The sequence below is a fragment of the Mytilus trossulus genome, unplaced genomic scaffold (genome assembly GCF_036588685.1).
Source record: "Mytilus trossulus isolate FHL-02 unplaced genomic scaffold, PNRI_Mtr1.1.1.hap1 h1tg000138l__unscaffolded, whole genome shotgun sequence".
Taxonomy (NCBI): Eukaryota; Metazoa; Mollusca; class Bivalvia; order Mytilida; family Mytilidae; genus Mytilus; species Mytilus trossulus.
This window is the reverse complement of record NW_026963302.1, coordinates 677,076-689,444: the sequence shown is the minus strand read 5'-3', so window position 1 is coordinate 689,444 and position 12,369 is coordinate 677,076. Positions and strand designations below refer to the sequence as shown.

At 37.1% G+C, this 12,369-nt stretch overlaps 1 protein-coding gene across 1 annotated transcript; it reads right to left on the bottom strand.

Annotated features, from left to right (window-relative positions):
* Positions 1 to 4,486: 4,486 nt before the first annotated feature.
* Positions 4,487 to 5,357, bottom strand: LOC134700415 (uncharacterized). The gene has a single exon (XM_063561811.1). It carries the CDS (start codon positions 5,355 to 5,357, stop codon positions 4,626 to 4,628), a length of 732 nt encoding a protein of 243 aa, XP_063417881.1. The 3' UTR covers positions 4,487 to 4,625.
* Positions 5,358 to 12,369: the final 7,012 nt, after the last annotated feature.

The window sequence follows — 12,369 nt, the reverse complement described above, 5'->3', positions numbered from 1 at the left end:
CGGTATTTATTCAAATGTAAGCTCCACGTGGTAAAAATCACGTGATGCAGGAATATAGTATCTTGGAGTTGGGCTGTTTCTTTCTTTTCGGGAAGAGACTCAAAGCAAACAACATGCATGTGTATAACGGCACTGTAGATTTTCGTATTAAATAAAGAAAGTTGCCGGTCAGGTACATGAATAGATTGGTTAGAAAGCAAGGTTTTAATTTTAATTAGGTTGGAAAGCTTAATTCGATGGTTGAAAATAGAGAGCACAAAAAAAGGGGTGTGTTCCACAGGGAATATCTTTTATCTTATGAACTGTACATTTGAAAGGTTTATTATTTTTTTTTATTTAATTGAAAAAGAGAAAAACAAATGTAAGACAAATTGTGAATGGTCTTTCTTCCTTTCTCCCATGCCAAGAAATTGCCTCCGTTGAAATTCTGCAAACACCCCATAGAGCAAATTACATGGCTGATTAATATTGACCATTTGGTATATGGCCGTGTTCTAAGCAACACGTACATGAAGGTCATAAAATAATTTCTTGAATGACATCAAATCTTTAGCTACTAATGACTGCCGTTGGGGGTCGACCGGAATTTTTAGCGAGGATTTCTTGCTTTATAGCTTGTTGTTCGGTGTGAGCCAAGGCTTTGTGTTGAAGGCCGCTTACATTGACCTATAATGGTTTACTTTTTTTAATTGTTATAGGATGGAAAGTTGTCTCATTGGCACTCACACCACATCTTCCTATATCTATAAATGGCAAATAGAAGGACTCTCAATAACAAATCCGGTAACAACTAAGTTGTTGGTCAAATGTGTGTGTCAATTAAAAGCAATCAAATAACATAGCAAACCACGAACCACTTATGAATATCAAACAATGCGATCCCGCTTGTGTAAATTGAGACAGCAATCAGACAGCCGTGGCAAAAAGCATTTGTCAACGAGGGACCTTTTATAGACGACTATGCGATATGCGATTTCCTCATTGTTGAAGGACGTACGGTGACATATAGTTGTTAATTTCTTTGTCATTTGATCTTTTGTGAAGGGTTGTCTCATCGGCAATCATACCATATCTTTTTTTGTATATCTAAATGAAAACAGACAAGTGTTGATACAGTTTGCAAGGCAACTTCTTATTCTGGCGTGAAATCAACGGGGTCTATCTACATCATTAATAAACTCATCATAGACACAAGGATTACAATTTTGTACATGCACATATGTGCGTTTTATCTACAAATGACTCATTAGTTACTATTATGCTCAAATCAAAATCGTCAAAACAAAACAAAATTAAGGCACGCAGTTGAAGAGCATTGTTATCCAATTCCTGGAATGACAAAAACTTTATAATATAAACTATTCTTCACATAATCATTTAAGTCATAAAAGTAAAATTATTTTTGAGTAATTCCTAAGCTGAAAACTAAATATACAACTAATTTTAACAAAAGATACTTACCCGTTAAATATGTTTCCTAATATTAAGTATCAAAATGATGTCAGTGACTTAATATATTATATATAATTATTGGTACTCATGATTAGGTGGAAACTCTTCCGTTTTTCTGGGACATAAACACTATAAAGTTCAATTGTATCTCTCTAACGAAATATTTACCATCCTATTAGTACGTAGTCTACTTGTGATTATAATATTACAACATAAATGAATATAGGACAAACTTCATTGACGTCATTGGTTATGTAAAAAAGTTCTAAAGGGCTTTGACTTTTAGGGAATTAAGTAGACTGTTTTATGTATTTATAAAAGAAAGGGTGAACATTCCAGAGGGACATCCAAACGTATAAGTCGACAACAGACTAACAAAACCATGGCTAACTTGAAGAGAAAAAGACAAACAGACAAACAAAAATATAGATCTCAAAACACAACATAGTAAAACTAAACACGTAGCAACACAAACCCCACCAACAATTGGGTGGATCTCAGGTGCTCTGGAAAGGTAAGCAAATTCACATGTGGAACCCGTCAGTGTACATGGTGTACAGAAAACATAAGCTCTATTGAGCTTTCATATCGTCAAATTACAAACAAAATATTAAAACATGCACTTTTAAAACATAAAGAGCAACACAACCAACGCAAATCATTACATTGAAGGATACATATACAATAACAAGGGGTACAATCAAAATCACGTGATGGATATACACACACCAGAAGTAACAGTCGAGCAGACCGCTTGAAAGGTAATTAGTCGTATGTACTTGTTTGTATCAATAAAATTTTAAAAATAAGGTAGTGCACCGAATGTCGGATACTATCTAGTTTTGTAATACACAATTGTCCTTGCTAGAAAGCGTGCAGTTAATGCTAACACTTCGGCAAAGTTCCAAAATTTCACCAGATAACTGTGTCGAAGTGTTTGCAATAACTGCACGCTTTCTAGCAAAAACAATTGTGTATTTTAAAACAACATAGTAGACGACATTCGGTGTACCAACTTATTAATCAAAATTTAATTGATATAAACAAGGAAATGCAACAACTAGCCTTTCAAGCGGCGAGTTCGACTGTAACTTCCGGTGTGTGTATATCCATCACGTGATTTTGATTGTACCCCTTCAATAAAATGATATAAAGACGTTATCGAGAGAAATGATCGTGAAAGAATATCTAACGGCGGTCAAGTAATGCGAGACGATCGTGAAAGTTCTGGTAACGGATCGTGAAAGACATTTTATGTACATTCTAGTTCAGAATCTTTGAAAAAATCGCTCAATTTACAAAAAAATATGTCTGTCAAAATGGTTTCACTTCCTCAACATAACCGTGAAAGAAGATAAAGAAAATATGAAGTACTTTTTGAAAAAACGCAAAAGGCGCAATGCATGTCTATGAAATTTATTACAAATAACACGCTTTTTGTACCTATAATGGTCATATTTCAGTTTATCAAGATATATTTGAAATTTAATCTTTGGTGTACCTGATGTAACGTGCAGGGGGTCCTACACGCCAGATGGTACTTTATGTACCTGTAGATCCGTACCAGGGTTACTTCCCTGGGTTTGTTGGGTATGGTTGGCTAACCCTGACAAATGGTAACGTGTTTCCTGAACCAATTAACCTTAGATATAAAAGTCTATCAACAATTAACAAAAGATTACTTCCGGTAAGTATACAAAATGAAACCCTTAATCTAACAAAGGAATACTACACAAGGAACGCTTAATTGGTGCTATAACTTAACCTTACTTCAAAAGTATATGATATATGAATATAAACCTATTTGCCTTACAGTACTTTAGTTCTTTGATTAAAAGGTAATATGGAATTATGGTTTCCAGTGCGCCCCTGGTCCTTATTCAGGGCCAAGGTGTCACTGGTCCAAAGGGACAGTATCACGTTGTCACCTTACTTATATACCACAGGACAATATGTCACCACCTTATTCAGATAGTACAATTGGCTCTTGCTTTTAAAATATTAACCAAAGGTCCTTGGTAAACTACTCCTTATTCAGAAATAGTTATAATTACCTTTTCTTTAGTCTTCACTCTGGGAGCTCTGACGATCGAACTGATTAACGTTGCGAGAAACTCTACTTATATACTAGAATAATCTCTAACCAAAATGCATATAATCTCTAAACAGAAATAAATATATTCCGTATCACTGTTACGTTTTAGTACAACGCCTATAGTAATTTAATATCAAGCACTTACTTTTCAACTAGATAGGATCGGAACCAGTACCAAAACTTCGGAAATCGTTCTCCGTATTACAACCGTAATTAACGTACTTCATTTAGAAACAAAAGTGAAAGGATTTAAACATTTGCCGACTTTCTAACAGATAAACTTAGAACTTTTTAACATAATTAAGGTAACTGAATAATATTCGTCACATTACCCACGCCTCAACAGAAATGCGCCCCGCATTTACAATATTCGAGCTAAATCATCGACCTGTGGCCCTTTTTCAGACCCAAACTCTATCAACTATCTATTCGACAGTAACCACTGAGCATGTTCTCAAAATGCAAAGTACTCTCCATGGTACTAGACAAAATTAACCGAACAAAATAAATGTTCACCCTATCAGCTCGTAGACATACATCTACCATATGCTCAGATTTCAACAAGCTCCTACCAATACTACTACCAATGGGTAATGGATTCCTAACAAAACTACTTAACTTAAATAATACCCTTACTATATGAAATCTAAATACCAAAAACATGTTTCAATTTAAACTGTCACTGGAAACTTAATCTTCCGAAATAATCCTGGTTGCAAAATTTAGCCTATGTAGCGGCCCCTAGGAGCCTACTCTTAACGAACTCTACAAAGGGATCTTTAGCGTGCACAGGACGTGACATTTCCTGAACACGGGGCATCGGATTTAACGTCCCCAGTCCGACCGGACGGTCATACAATAAAATGAAAACAAAAACACAATAATAATATCGGGTATCGTTTACCATATAGTACACTCAAAATCAAACAATGTGTCCTCTCACAGTCTGATAACTAACAATTCAAACGTTCAAAACTTATAACTGACTTCGTCCACATGCTCTGGCACGAAGTAACGATATCCAGCCTCCTTGGCTTCCATGTAGAATGTATGCACACACACATCGTATAATGATTAATCAATTGTCCCAAGTTTCTTCTGTGGTCTCTTCAACCTTTACTCCTTCCTCATACCAGGTTCTAACGGTCCTTTTCAGATGGTGATGAGCAATCACACCAGGGGTTTGGGTTTCAATCGTCCTCTTGGCAGGAACAACCAGACCACATGTCGGCTGAAGAAACACGCCACCTCCAAGCGACGAAGTTACACGCGTCTGTGCCACTGGACTTGTGAATAATACCGGTGAAGTAATAGAAGCAGCCACTAACAAATTACTCCTAACTGCGGTTGCAGTAGTCCTTGGTACTTTAACCGGTACCACACCATCTGCTAGGCGTTCCATAAGCTGCCTCTTCTTAGTCGAGCCAAACACTGGCAGAGGTTTAGTTGGCTTCCTCACTGGTGCCAGCTCCGGACTGGTGGCGACCTCTGGAGTGACTGACGTTATATCAACGCAAGATGACCCAGTCGGTCTCTGGCTAAATGGAATTTCATCGGAGTCAGTATCACTTTCAGCTACTGTAGATTTCTGGTGTTTTCTCTTGCTGTGCCTCCTAAGATCTCTTTCCAGGAGGGCTGCATAGGTGCACGCCGGTTCTTTGCAGATGAAAGATGTTGATACCCGCTTCTCCTCACAACATGTAATTATATGGTCACTCCACTCTTTGGCAGTGGGAAACCTATCACCACAGACAGGACATCTGTAAATCTCCTGTGAGGATTGCCATGGCGTTGTCTTTGTGTTAACCATATTTCAAACTTAGATCTAAAATAATAAAACATATTCAATATCAAAAATACATATTAACATTGTCTATTTACATCTCAAAATCACAGCCTAACGTTCGTAGTCCTTCATCCACGATGGAGGTTTTCTAAACCTCCTTGGCCGATCATTGTCTACATCCTCATGATCATCTAGATCTAATAAGGGCAAAGAGTCAATGATAACTTCTTCGTCATGAATCTCTGATTCTAGTTCTCCTGTTTTCTCAGGACTTTGTTCTTCAACAAATTCTCCCCTTAGTATTTGTTGGGGACAAGGGCGCATCCTATCAACATGTATTACTTGACCCGCTCCTTTGCGCCCACAATTGACGGTGTATGTGACACTTGAGTTTATCTTAATCACCTTATATGGACCACGCCATTGGTTAGTGAACTTTGGTGACAAACCCGGGGTTCTAAGGGGGAAGTATACATAAACCATGTTGCCAGGTTCAAATTTAGCCCAACTGACATTTTTGTCATGGTTTTTCTTTTGCCTTAACATTTGACCAGAGACATGTCTCTGAACAATCTGATGTGCCTCTTCCATGTGTTCTTGTAATTCCCATGCCCACTGATTTTGAGGTATTGCCTTAACTTGGGATGGCAACTTATATATCAAGTCTAGGGGGGTAGACACTTCCCTCCCCAACATTAATCTATTGGGAGTGTAACCAGTGGTCTCATGTTGAGAGGACCTATAAGCCATCATGACATAAGGTAGTAATACGTCCCAATTGGAGTGATATTCATTTACATACCCCGTGAGCATGGTAGCAAGAGTTTTATTGAATCGTTCAACCATCCCGTCAGATTTCGGGTGATAAGGAGTCGTCCGGGTCTTTTCTATCTGAAGCAACTTGCACATCTCCTTAAACAAATGGCTCTCGAATTGACTACCTTGATCAGAATGGATAATAGTTGGTACCCCGAACCTAGAAATAACCTCAGTCATAAGAATATTTGCAACTGTAGTTGCCTCCATGTTGGGCATGGGATGACTCTCTGTCCACTTAGTATAATAGTCACTTATAACTATGATATATTTGTTGCCTTTTTCACTTGCTGGGAGTTCCCCAAGGATATCCATAGCAATTCTCTCCATGGGATACCCTGACTCTTTAACTTGCATTGGGGCTTTTCTCTTAGAAATTGGTTTCTTTCTCTTATTACATATTGAACAACCAGCAATGTAACTCCAAGTATCACCTCTAACACCTGGCCAATAAAATTTTTCCTTAATCCTAGCCAAAGTTTTCTTAATGCCCAAATGAGCAGCTGTCTTATTATCATGAGCAAACTCAAGAATTTTACGTCTTTCCTTCATTGGTATGACAACTTGTTTTAAACTAGTTTCCGGGTCTTCCCTAAACAATATACCATCTTGAACCTTCATAACATTCCATTGGGACCAAAGGGACTTAACAACATAACTGTGTTTGCCGGTTTGTGAATATGAAGGTTTTGAGCCAGTAGTCAACCATCCTATGACAGTCTGCAAGTCCTTGTCTGTTTCTTGCAACTGTCTTATATCTAACTCAAGATCACTGTCCTGGCCCCCCTGAAATTGTACCATATTGACTAAGCCAACTGCTTCCCAGTTCTCAACAAAACCACACTGCTTACAAGGGATACGACTCAAAGCATCGGCATTGCGATGTTGAGTAATATGTTGATCTACCTCTTCCCTAAGACCTATTGGGGTGCGCCGTGGTGGCTGCTTGATTGGCCTTGCAGCACCAGTGTCAATCCTGTGTTTCACAATATTTGTTTGTCCAAGATCCGAATCTGAAGCGGCAAAAAGATGCTTAAATTCCAATAACAACTCTGTGACCTTGTCTTTTTGACCATGTCCAAGATTCTCACTAGACCTATTTAATAATTTTTCCAATTCATTATTAAGAGCATAATCCTTGTGATTGTCTACCTGACTAACCACTTCCGCTCCACTGAGATTTCCGACCACAGTACCGACATTTAATACTTGAACACTGTCACTTATATTCAACAGCCTAACAGGAACTGTTTTATCAGACATTACAACAGACTTTCCTACAAGAGCCTTTCCTCTATCAAGAAATTCTTCACTGGGTTCAATAATGCCAGTCACCTGAACAGCTGAATCATAGTTCAGTACTTCACCTTGGATAACTACCTCGGACCTTGGGGCTATGCTAACTTTGTCTTTGACTGCCACCCGATAAACACCTAACTTTCCCTGTAGTAACAAGGGTATATGTTGATTATCCCTTTCCATTACTTTATTGCCTAAATCAACTTTACAACCGTTTGTTTGCAGAAAATCTAGTCCAAGAATACCTTCCACTGACAAACCTGCTATAACACCTTCAATGACAGTGTGAAAACTACCAAGCTTAAGAGAAAACAGTGCCTTACCAATGATTTTTAAAGACTCTCCATTGGCTGCTATTATTTCCTGGGTGACCTGCAGTACACTTGGCCTATCACGGGACTTCAATTTCTCAAATAGAGTATCAGAGACCAAACTAACTGTAGCCCCTGTATCAATAAGAAACTTGGCAGGGATTCCATTTATAAATAACTCTACATAGAGCCCTGCCTCATCATTAAGAGTGTTTGAGCCAAGGTACAAAGATTTATGTTTCCGTTTACCACTACGGTGGTTCGTACGCCTAACCGAGGGTCCTGGTGATCCTTGGTTGTTCTGTCTCATATTTCTAGGAGCATTACAATTTCTAGCCATGTGGCCGGGTTTACCACAATTATAGCAAAGAAATTTTGACCTATCAACTGGCCCAGACATGTTGGCTTTGTTCTTAAATTCATCTAACTCTTTACGCATATTTACCAATTGATCATTAAATGCTGCTAACATGTCCTCTATTTTATCTGACAACCTATCATGAGACTCAGACTCTCTAACCACATGTTCATTATTGTCTACAACTCTTAAATGGGCTTTCCCTACTTCAAATTGCTTCTCTGCCTTGTAAAATGTTTCTAACTCTACAGCTAAACATATAGCGGAATTAAGGTCAGGGGGCCGTGATTGTTTTATTTTTATACGCATTTCCGTATAAATCAATGCATCCAAAAAGTGTTCTTTAGCCAATGTTTCTTTGACTTCTCCTGGGGCAGTGGGGTACGCCTTATTCACAAGCCGGCGTATCGTTTGTCCTAACTCAGGAAGCGTCTCTGAAGCCCTCTGCTTCCTTTCTTTCAATTGTACCCGGTACAACTCTGACTGATTTGGGGGAGCAAACCTCTCTTCTAGAGATCGAACCAACTGGTCAAAATTACTTTTCTTGTCATCTGATAAATCCCCAAGAACACCTTGAGCCTGACCTCTAATGGAAGCCGCTAAGTACAACCCTTTCTCTAGATCATCCCAACCGTTAATAGAGGAACAAGCCTCAAAATGTGACCGGTAGTCATTCCAATCACCTGACCCATCGTACGTTGCAACCTTAATATCTCTACGCTTACTCATGCTTGCCCCTGGGGCTTTCCCGGGTGACTTCTTATCGAACAAGCTGACGGGGTTTTCCTTAACAATTTGAATATCATGAAGTTTCAACTGATTTGGGACTTCTATATCTTTGAAGACCTTTGGTCTTGCGCCAATACCTATATGAGGTGGACCAACTGAGGTACTGTGAATCGGGGTTGTTTTGTCAACATACGTTTTGTCATTACGCTGTGTAGTAATAATCCCTGAGTCACTTGCAAACCCGTGAATGGGTGTAGAATGTGAATGACGACTTCTTGACAAGGTGTCCTGAAGATCTTTTTCAAGCCTAGACAATTGGGCAGATAAATTTTCAGCTTTATCCATATTTATCCAAAAAAAAAAAGGATGTTCGACTCTACTGACTGATATATCCAACTAACCAACTATACAGCGAACAAATCCCACCGCTGCCACCAAATTCTGTAACGTGCAGGGGGTCCTACACGCCAGATGGTACTTTATGTACCTGTAGATCCGTACCAGGGTTACTTCCCTGGGTTTGTTGGGTATGGTTGGCTAACCCTGACAAATGGTAACGTGTTTCCTGAACCAATTAACCTTAGATATAAAAGTCTATCAACAATTAACAAAAGATTACTTCCGGTAAGTATACAAAATGAAACCCTTAATCTAACAAAGGAATACTACACAAGGAACGCTTAATTGGTGCTATATCTTAACCTTACTTCAAAAGTATATGATATATGAATATAAACCTATTTGCCTTACAGTACTTTAGTTCTTTGATTAAAAGGTAATATGGAATTATGGTTTCCAGTGCGCCCCTGGTCCTTATTCAGGGCCAAGGTGTCACTGGTCCAAAGGGACAGTATCACGTTGTCACCTTACTTATATACCACAGGACAATATGTCACCACCTTATTCAGATAGTACAATTGGCTCTTGCTTTTAAAATATTAACCAAAGGTCCTTGGTAAGCTACTCCTTATTCAGAAATAGTTATAATTACCTTTTCTTTAGTCTTCACTCTGGGAGCTCTGACGATCGAACTGATTAACGTTGCGAGAAACTCTACTTATATACTAGAATAATCTCTAACCAAAATGCATATAATCTCTAAACAGAAATAAATATATTCCGTATCACTGTTACGTTTTAGTACAACGCCTATAGTAATTTAATATCAAGCACTTACTTTTCAACTAGATAGGATCGGAACCAGTACCAAAACTTCGGAAATCGTTCTCCGTATTTAGGTGTCAGACCACCAATTACTCCGTCCAATTTAGAACGTATGTAAAAGTAGACCTACTCTGACACAAAATAGTGCTTTTGATGTCCTTGTTTACTTAAACTAACAAACGAATTTGCAGAAATGAAACTTTTGGTGAAAGATAAATATATCTAGATCATTTTGAGCCAAAATTTACTTGTCTATGAGTTTGCATTAAAAATTGAGGATTAATGCGCTCCATAGTATGCTAATTTTAGATTTCCAGAAAACCAGGTTTTTGTTTTGGAGTACTTCTATTTAAAGGTCAGTTATTTTGTTAGAAGGCTTTAAAGGTATGCTGAAAATTGGCATGTAGAAAGCTGAAACATGCACAATTCAGGATATACCTGGTTTCTATGAAGTTAAACTTAAGGTAAAAATTTTAGAAAGCTGTGAAAATTGCAAAATTTGGTTGAACAGATAGGGATTTATAATTGGTGGTCTGACACCTATTACAACCGTAATTAACGTACTTCATTTAGAAACAAAAGTGAAAGGATTTAAACATTTGCCGACTTTCTAACAGATAAACTTAGAACTTTTTAACATAATTAAGGTAACTGAATAATATTCGTCACACTGAAAGTACAGTAAAATTAGGGTATGTTCTTCTTTTAAAAGCATTAATTTGTATATGAAAACCTTGAATTTGTTGAATATCTATCAAACTTGATCGTGAAAGACCAAGCAACGCATTATTTTGATCGTGAATGATAATGCGTGACCAGATTTATTACTAGTAATCAGAAATCAGTATTTTTGATAAACCTGCAACTGGTTGAAGCCTGTAAATATTTTGATATGGATGAACATTTAAGCTATTTTTTTTATTCAACACTTTACCTCGAAAGTTAAAAAAAAACAACAACTAAAAACGTCTCTAAATAAGTTTGAAAGATTCAGCTCTGAGAATCGGTCAAGTGCAATTCAGGCAGACCGACACTATTTAGCCAATAATATGGATGTGCAACGTTTAAACCAAAATGATATTCATCAAACAAAAAATTACAACAAAACATCATCTTTCATGAGTAATTTGAGATGGAGCGATAACCAACATTTTGTCTTAAGTTCTGTATATACAACGTAGATGTGGATTGGTATAACTATATACTACAGACTATAGAACACCAAACCATGTATTTTTGTCCAGTTGTTAAGTTACGCCTTTTCAATTGATTTTTATAGTTAGTTCTTATGTTGAACTGTTATACCACTGTCTCAGGTTAGGGGAGGGTTGGGATCCCGCTAACATGTCTAACTCTGCCACATTGTTTATTAACGTGTCTGTCCAAAGTCAGGAGCCTGTAATTTAGTGGTTGTCGTTTATTTATGTGTTACATATTTGTTTTTCGTTTATTTTTTTTTAAAACAAATAAGGCCGTTATTTTTCTCGTTTGAATTGTTTTACATTGTCATATCAGGACCTTTTATATCTGACTATGCGGTATGGGCTTTGCTCATTGTTGAAGGCTATACGGTGACCTATAGTGGTTAATGTCTGTGTCATTTTGTTTTTTGTGGATAGTTGTCGCTTTGGCAATCATATCCCATATATATATATATTTTAAAGTATGATTGTCAATGGTTCATAAAAAGAGTGCAAGGTATGATGAACCATGACATACAGATCTCTACAAATATCCCGTAGACCAAATAAATGTGTTCCGATTCTTACAGTGCCTTAGAGACTGACAAATGAAAAAGTTATGCTTGGTAAATTAATTCGAAAAATTAGGTCAAAAGTATATGAACCCTGACCGAAAGCCAGGCATAGACATCTTACTATCATTCAATATATCAAATACAATTGACGTCATCATGGTCATACATGAAACATGCAGATATACATGTATTGACTATCCCTTTGTTATCTTTCGTCCCTCTTTTATATGATCCAATATATAAAATGTTGCTATCCTATAACTCGTAATAAGTGAGTACTTCACATGACAATAAAAAGCTTCATCCTAAAATCAACCTACCATTTTACATTTCATTTTCTGAAAATATTAATACTTTGAAAAGCTTAAACCTATTGAGGATGTTGACCTATATAGCTTTTCTTAATATAAATAACAAATATTAATTATGATATAATTGAAGAATAATTTGAACGTCTTCGTAACATCAGATCTTTCACGATCCTTTTCACGATCTTCAAAAATGCGGTTCGTGATCTTTCACGATCCGGAAAATCTAATTTTGTGTAAATAGATCTTTATTTACCAAGTTTCATATTATGTTTATACAAAATAACTATGAGAA